Here is a 9,567-nt window from a genome sequence, read left to right on the forward strand (position 1 = left end):
CCATATTCAAGGAGGTTCTCCTGATTGCTAAGAAAGAAGACTCTATGGGAGCATTTTATAGGGTTCCTGATGGCATGGTGTATGTAGAAGATGTGAGGGCATACATTCACTACACCCTGGAGGATCTAGGCACAAAGGATATCAAAAGCATGTATCAATCTATGATACTAGGCAACTTCAGAACCATCAAGCCAGAATACAAAGCAAGTGAGGATCTAGGGTTAACCAGTATTCTGTACATACTAGAATTTAAAGATGAGATCATTAGATATGTTTGAGTAGGGTTCACAATGAGTTCATCTGCCTAGGTTGGCCTTACATGGTCACTAAGGAGGATATTAAAGAAGTCATCGACTTATACAAAATCGAACAAGAACCTGGCAAGAAAATTTCCAACACTGAGGTTGAGAAACTCACCGGTGAAACTCTTGATAGCAGATCAGTGAGGATCAACACAAATATCGATACTGATGTGAAATTTGCAAGCATGATAATAGTTTATAAGGTAACTCAATCTAATCGATTGAATTCTGTTGCTAGTTCTTGCATCCATGTTGCATATCAGATGTTGAGGAATAATGCAAAATATGATTTATGTGAATGGTTGAGGAGTGAATTTATGTTGAACCTTGGAAAGATTAAGGGAGTTAAGAAAGGAACTTTCAGATATGGAAACTTGATTGTTTGTTTAATTCTTTACTTCTTGAATGAGCTACCTGGTCTAGGGAAGAAGCATTGGGCTCATGACATACTGGTAGGTATACAGATCAAGGAAGCCTATACACAAGAGAAAACTAGTTACATCTACTCTGACAACCACAAGCAAAAAGAAGAAGAGTGATGATACTGAATCTAGTAAGACCACAAAGACTTGTGATAAATTAATTGATGAAATTACAAAGGATGGAATGTTAAAAAATATTTCCATTTACTATGAAGATTTAGAGGATGATGAGCAAAATGAGATTGAAGTGGCAATTTTTTTATACATGGATATATATAAGAAAGCCTTAGTAGAAATTTTGAAGGAAATTCCTCTATCACTATACAATAAATTAGATGCTAGAAAACTTGATGCAATCAAGAGGGATAGAGAAATTAAGGAAGTAGAAATTTTTGGAAATGTGTGGTGCCATAAACAATGAGAAAATGAAAAGATGCATAGATGTTGCAAACATAACAATATTTAGTAGTAAACCCCGACAAATAAGCCTAATGATGGGAAGAGTTAATGAGGTGATAAATGAGACCAGTAAGGGTTGGACAAAATTCTTCCAGAAGAATCCTGATTTTCTTACATCTCATGAAGAATTTGCAAAAGCAACAACTTCCACCATCCCGGACAAATTTAAAGTGGAAGGTATTTTGGGAAATTCACCTCCAATTTTGACTAAACTGGTAGTAACTATAGATATACAGACACAACCAGCAGTAAAGGAAAGTGTACAGTTTGTACCAGCACAAACTATTTTTGAGCAAGGCAATGTACAGGATACTATGAATATTATGGATAATACTCCACCAATAGTAATTGACACTACACCAAGTGGTGAAGGCACCAGTGCTAAAGTAAATAAGGAAAAGGGAATTGAGTCTACATTGGCAGTTCATACTGATTCCTCGGTAAAGGTTTTGACAATTAACACTTCTCAAGTTGAGAAGAAACCAGTCACTTAGATGAGTCCAACTAAGTTAATGATGATGGCTACTCATAAACTATTAGAGGGGGGATCTATAGATAAGGGAATAATAGATCAATTAGTTATAGTTTTGCATAAATTAATCCCTGATTGTCAGATTAAAAATGAAGCAAGCCCTTTCAGAAAACTTAAGGCACTAACAGAGTACATATCTAACAATTTTCAATCACTACAGTAGATATCAGACTGACAGGCATTAGAAAGATTTATTATGGCTAAGAAAGCCACCTTTGACAAGATCATTGAAACATAGAAAAAGAAAATTGAAGCTAAACTCATTCTTATTGAGAACTGTTTGAAACAATGTACAAATATCTATAGGGTCTGTTGTAACATAGAAATTCTTACAGCAAATGTAGATAGAAGATTAAATAAATTATATGATAAGGTAGCTGGCATTCCTAATTCTTTTGATGGATTAACCACACTGAAAACATCTGTTGATGGACAAATTTTGTCCTTGGAGAACCAAATTTTTGCTTTCAAGAAAGAGAAAGAGAAAATCATTAGGAGAGAAAGGAGTGTTAGAGGATTGGTGAGTCCTAGATTGGATTCACTGGGTGTAGATAAAAGAGAGTGTATGGACATGATTGCTAAACCCACACCGACATAAGTCAAAGAGAAGGAAACATTGACACACTTACTAAGTGGACTAGCATCCATATCTAATACTTTCAAAACCGGCTAGGATACATACCTACAGTTGCTAAAAAAGGCTTACCCAAAAATTTTGAAGTTAGTCAACCTTTGGTAAAACAAACAGTATTTATTCATTCTTTTATTCTGAATTCTTTCACTAGCCTTTGGTATTGATGCCAAAGGGGGAGTGTATATATGTGAAAAATATCAGACAGGAACATATGGGAAGGACATCATAATATTAGAAGGAATGTATTGCTTAGGGGGAGCATATTTTAGTTGAACCGACAGGGAATCCATTTTTCACTTGAGTGCTTCCGTCAATACAAAGGGGGAGATTGATGGCAACAAGATCAGATGAAAGTCATATACCGAAATTAGGAGGCATATACCAACAAACACCGACATTAGAGTATCCAGGATTATACCGGCACTGACATCAATACTTCAAGGAAGTCGGCATCAAAGAATATTTATTTAGAAAATCATTTTGTAATTATTGTCGAGGCTGACACTGAATATCTTTTGTAATGTATTGTAAGCCAACATAAGGCATATTGTTTTAAAGGGTATATAGGTCAGTCTGCTAGGTCATTTTGTAGAATGTGTGTGAAATAGGAGAATATAGTAGAACTGTATTAATGTGAAGTATAAGTATGTAGATCATTTGTATGTGAATTTTATATCATGCAATTATTTGTAGATAGTTTGGAAAGCATTCTTGGAGGAGAAGAGATACCGGTAGTAGTGTTCAGGGTTTATGAACCGGTACAGAGCAGAGCTAGAACCATAACACTATTTGGCATAGCAGATGCATTTTTGAGTTCATTTTCATTATCTTCCTTCAGAAGAAGCTTGTAGTCAGTGAGACTCTTTAGTGATTAGCAATGTGCCTTCCTGCATGTGCAGGCCCTCATTTTTGAGTTCATTTTCATTATCTTCCTTCAGAAGAAGCTTGTAGTCAGTGAGACTCTTTAGTGATTAGCAATGTGCCTTCCTGCATGTGCAGGCCCTCATTATATGTAATATCCTTTCATATGGCTAGTGAATTGATATTGTGGGTCACAAATCCCATCGTGGTATGATTTGAACATATAAATTATGTGTGTTATGGTGTTTATTTGTGTGGATTGTTTATTTTCTTCAAGTTATATGTTTATTTGTATACCAGTTTATATGTGTATGGCATAAAAGGATAAAATATTATTGTACCGACACAACACTGATTAACACCCCCCTCTTAGTGTTCTTGGATCCCAACTATATGTATGTATGTATGAATGTATGTATATGTATATATATATATATATATATATATATGTATATATATATATATATATGTATATATATATATATGTATATGTATATATATGTATATGTATATATATGTATATGTATATATATGTATATGTATATATATGTATATATGTATGTATATATATATGTATATATACATACATACATACATATACATATATATACATATACATATATATGTACATGTATATGTATATATATATATGTGTGTGTATACACACATATATATGTATATGTATACACACACATATATATATACATATATATATACATGTATGTATATACATATATGTATACATGTATGTATATACATTTATGTATACATATATGAATATACATACATGTATACATAAATGTATACATATATGTATCTATATATATGTATACATACATGTATATATATATATATATATATATATATATATATATATATATATATATATATATATACATGTATGTATACACACACACACACACATATATATACATATATATATATGTATATATATATGTGTGTGTGTGTGTATACATACATGTATATATACATGTATATATATATATATATACATACATATACATATATATATATATATACATATATATATACATATATATATACATATATATATATATGTATATATATATATATATATCTATATACATATATATATATGTATATATATATGTATATATATATATATATGTGTATATATGTATATATATACACATGGACACATACATGCATATGAACACCAATGTTTGTTTGGCACATGCTAGTTTCCTTACTCTATGGATGGAAACTTTTAGTAGAAATTAAAATTCATGCATGTATACATAGATGTTGATTAACTTATGCATATACAAATGGTTAAATATGACATTTTTATAAATAATTAAATGCATACAACCATGTAGATCTCTTGAATGTATGAGAGATAGTAATATGAGTTTTTCCTCTTGTTCATGAAATTAGGTATTTATATTAATAAATTTTTCATAAATTAAAATAGGTAAAAGAACGCATGTTGTTCTATAATGTTATCAATTGCATGATAGGGAAAGTTAATTTCAGAAGGCATGCATGTTTGGTTATTATGTCAAAATTAAAGTAAATGCATTCAGGCATATGCATGTTTGCATGAGTGTTTTATTTTTAAGAAAGAAGATAGTTTTCTTTGTGGGTTATGGGTTTACAATCTTGGGAATTGGTGTTGAATATGGAATAATATAGAAGGTTGATCTCAGTTTTGAGAAAAATCGGATATTTAAAGGTACATTAGTCAAAGTCATGTACTCATTAAAATAGATTAATTAGCCTTGTAAATTATATATATTATGTTTTTCTACCAAATATTGATAGTAGGACACGTATTTCATACAATCAAATGCATGTAGGTATGTCAAGTTGCACCGATTTTTCCTCCTATCTATTGTTTCCAAGTAGCTAGGCATTTCATGTAGAATCGGGTCTCTTTTGTGTTATGAAAGATTTTGGGGAAGTGTAAGCTTCGTGGTTGGGCAAAAAAACATCGCAACCATGTTCTCATCTCTCGATTTGTGGATGATAGATGTGGTCAATGGTGCTTGGAGGCACGTGATTACTTTTCATATCTATACTATTCATTGTATATACTTGTACACATTTTACATTGTTCTTGTATTGAGTTATCTCTTATGCATGAGGGCCTATGATTTAATTATTATGTATCTCTTATACATCTGTTAACATCTGGATTAAGCACTACATTATTGAGATGTATTGACATTAGTTGTTGATATTGAGATATTATATTTATTTTTTATATTATTGAAAATATATGAGCAGTTATTCATTTGTAATATTTATTTTAAGGGTTGGTTTCCCTTATATTAATAGCAATCCTTATATTAATTCATGGTTTGGTTTTGTTTTTTAAAATATCTTTAGATGATTAAACTCCACATCCCAACACAACGATATTATGTCTTGATGAAATCACAAATTATTGTAAAGGATAAGACCATCCCAAAACTTTTCCCCACTAATATATAGGAAAAGTAGAATATAATAGGAATTTTCACATTATAATGTTGTAAAATAGATTTAAATTTATCATTTTCCCATTTTTTGATTTGATTACATGTAAATTTTTATCATCAATATTTCATATCAAAGTTCATGATCTAATCATCTAGTCTATAGAGATTCCAAGAAGAGGTCAAATGGTTAGTTGTAGAGAAAGACAAACTAAAAGAGAGAGGTGAAAGGATGTGAAAAGATGGGAGGCAACACATAGAATAAAGAATAGGAATAAGATAACAAAAATGAGCAAATTTTTTATGGAAAATAAAATAATAAATGAAACCATCTTTATAATAACAAAATAATATATATTTATATATTAATATTTTTAAAAACTAGAGAAGAAAAATAGTTACATTTAAAATGATAATTTAAGAAAAATAATTCTATATCTATAAAATAAAAATAAATTAATAAGTAATTGTAACTAACATGCATATATATATATACTAAATAAAAATAAAAGCATAACTTGCATCTCTAAAGACAAAAATAATTTCCATTAGACTTATTAAAGTGTAAATATAAAAAACTATAAGATATTTATAAAATAGAAATAATTATGTAATACATATACATATACGTATGTGTATATGTATACATATATGTATATATATTAATCTATCCAAAGACATCTTTATAAATATAACTAACTATACAAATACATATCTAAACATGGCACCTACATATATAAAGAAATATTTATATATAATTGTATGAATACCAATAATTAAAATATACTTACAAATATACAACATTTGTAAAATAAACTACTTTGAAGAATACACTAAGTTATATATTAATCTACTTCTTTATATTACTAAAAAAATCTCAAAAATACATTATAAAGAAATAAACTAAAAAATAATTTATAACAAAAATAATTCATAAATAAATAAGTTACATTTATATAAGCTTGATATGTAAATACAACAAATGAAAATGTATGAAAATATAATTTACATGTATATATGAATGCATGTATGAATTCATGTATGTATGTGTGTGTTTGATTTTTATATGTATTTAATTTTATATATCTAATTTTAAATATATATAGTTAAAGAATTAAATGCATCTTGTATTGATTCTTTGTCTGTACATATAATTCTTTAATTATATAAATAATTCCTTTTAATTCTCTATTTTTATTTGTAGAAATTAATTGAAAAAACAAACAAAATGAAACAAGAGATAAGGGAGAGTGGAACGAAGCAAAAAGAATCCAAGGTTTGAAGTTATTTTTCAAGGAGAGGACAATCAGGACCCACTTGACATAATCTTTAAATGAATACTATAAAAATCTAGTACTTATATGTAGCGTTGAACAACTGGACTGCTAGTGTCTTCGCAATTATCAACATACGGAGTGCACTGAAATAAAATGACTGGTCTTGTGAATTGTCTTTTCTTGGATTGTTTTCGGACTGACAAACATTCATTATACACCTTGAATATTTCAACTGAAAAAAGAAAACGATGATATTTGGAGCATGCAATTTCTACAGATGATAATTAAATGGTCATACATTCACATGATGAGGTGATTCATTTTTCGCAGGGAGGAAACAATTGTAGAGTCTGCAAAGGTTTTTCTTCCTTCCTGCCTGGGAGGACGCACCCATTCACTTCAACACCCACTACCACCTGCAAGTATGAGTACCACCAACGTAACTTTAGCATTAACGTTTGTAACTGTATCAGATCAAGCAGAATAAGAAAGAAATTCATCCACCTCCTGCCGAGTAGTGGAAAGAAATTGTCTGTGATCACAACCACTACCACCAGAGTTCAATTCCAAGCCTCCCCATTTGACTGTGAGGGCTGTCATCAAAACAAACTAGATTTTTTAAGCTGGGAAGTACTTAAACATATGAGCTGAATAGACACCACCTGAATCTTCGTTTAAACAAAACAAAGTTTATAGTGTGATTTTTCAGATAAATGATTCAAACAATTCAAAATCAGGGTATAATTTCAAATAAGCGACTTTAAAAGTGTGTTTTGAAATTAGAGACTTAATAGGTCAAAGTTCAAAACTAAGAATGTGATTTCAATAACGGATTTCAGATAAATGGCATGACCTGACCTAATCTATACGTATACGTTTCAGATGAAAAATAATTTATAGTGGCAGTGTTTGAAAGGAGAATAATAAAATACCAGAGGCATGCATGTTGCGCGTGCTTCGTTTCTCCCTTGCTTTGCGATTTTTAAACCAGTAGAAGACGTTGATTCCTTGGACAGATCCGTGGCGGCTGAGGAGGTCGGTGATATGGTGAATCTCCATCGTGGTGGGACGGTGGGTGCCCTCCCTGTAAACTCTCTCCAGTATTCTCACCTGCTCACCCGTCGGATTCCATCTCCGCTTCGCCTCACCCTCACTCATTTCTCCACTCGTAACAAACTAAACTAAACTAAAGTAGGTATTCCTCCATTGTCTCGCTATATATAGCAGCCCTATTCGACGTCCGGATGAAACTTCTTGTGAATTGTACAGTCCAGCTCATTCATATCATTCCGTATCTTAGCTAGGGAATAGATTGGACAGCACAGTGGGGTTTTGCAGAGATAGGAAAGAAATGCACATGCTAGGCATTGCACGTCGACTTTACCTTGTAATTTTTCAAAGCCCAAACCTGCACAACATACAGTGAAATATGTAGTTCAGGTATCACGGGTGATGGTTAAGAACTGACACTTCGGTTCTGTGAAGATGGGAAAAGTTAATTTGGTTCTGTCAACATGGGAGAAATAATCGGGAGTTGTCAATGAAAATGTTGACGGATCAAATAAGCAGGACGCCAAGTCAGTACATGTGTTCCGTGCCCTCCCTTGATCTTATTATTAAAGAATTTGAACGTTGTGGATGATCATCATTATTCATTCTCAACAATGAATTACAGAGGTTTGGAGACTGTAGTCTGCAGTTGAGATGTCTTACGTTCATTATACACAAACGCCAAGATCAACGTTGGCTTCATCACTTTATGAAGTGAATGAGACCCATATTCCACCGCAACAGTTACAGCATTTTCAGGGCTATTAGAATGCAAATAAATAGAATAGAACAACTTTTAAACTTCATTGCATTAATTATGTCTTTTGTCTATCATTTTTTTTCTTTTTTATAGTAATAATGAGATTTTCAATTGTTTCAATTGTTCATACAAATTTGTTTTTTCAGCTGCAGTTAAATTGGTTCTAAAAAGTCACGATTTCCGCATAACACGAAGCTTAGTCGAAAATTACAGATCTTCATCATGTCCGACAGAACTAGCTGCGTCTTTTATTTTTTTTGGAAAAATGTATAACATGAAGGTTAGTGAGCCATTTTGGAGCTAGTTTAACCACATCCGTTTTTTTCTTTAGTGATAATGAGTTTTCCAACTGTCTCAATTGTCCCTACAAATAAACTGGGTGGAATAGCAAAAACCAAAATACTACCATACTTGGCTCTCATGTTCTTGTAGGCATCACAATAAAAAACATTGTACTTTTCTCATTCCACTACCTCATAATAGTAAAAGACATAAAATCTCTCTTCCCAATCTTCTTTTGGTCTTTCGCCCTTTCTAATTCCATATTGAAGATGAGAGTAATACTTTACAAAATAATAGTGTATAGAAATTCACAATGGGACAAACCAAAGAAATTTTTATGACCATAAACTAGTATATATTATAAAAACTCTATATAAAAGATGTTGAGAGAGATCAAATTTAAAAAAGTTTTAAAATTTATAAATATGAATGAATCATTAAATTTACTATTAAAAATAATCAAGTATGATAATCTTGACAATCATGGATGTAATAACATAAGGTTTGACCATGTTTTAGATGCAAT

The 9,567-nt window shown here is 30.9% G+C and overlaps 1 protein-coding gene across 1 annotated transcript; it reads right to left on the minus strand.

Annotated features, from left to right (window-relative positions):
- Positions 1 to 7,155: 7,155 nt before the first annotated feature.
- On the minus strand, positions 7,156 to 8,112 carry LOC131061330 (WUSCHEL-related homeobox 5). The gene is made up of 3 exons (XM_057994974.2): positions 7,882 to 8,112; positions 7,454 to 7,542; positions 7,156 to 7,365 (listed from the first exon to the last, which is right to left on the minus strand). The coding sequence occupies exons 1-3, from the start codon at positions 8,105 to 8,107 to the stop codon at positions 7,267 to 7,269; spliced, it is 414 nt and encodes a 137-aa protein (XP_057850957.1). The 5' UTR covers positions 8,108 to 8,112; the 3' UTR covers positions 7,156 to 7,266.
- Positions 8,113 to 9,567: the final 1,455 nt, after the last annotated feature.

This window comes from Cryptomeria japonica, chromosome 5, assembly GCF_030272615.1.
Source record: "Cryptomeria japonica chromosome 5, Sugi_1.0, whole genome shotgun sequence".
NCBI lineage: Eukaryota > Viridiplantae > Streptophyta > Pinopsida > Cupressales > Cupressaceae > Cryptomeria > Cryptomeria japonica.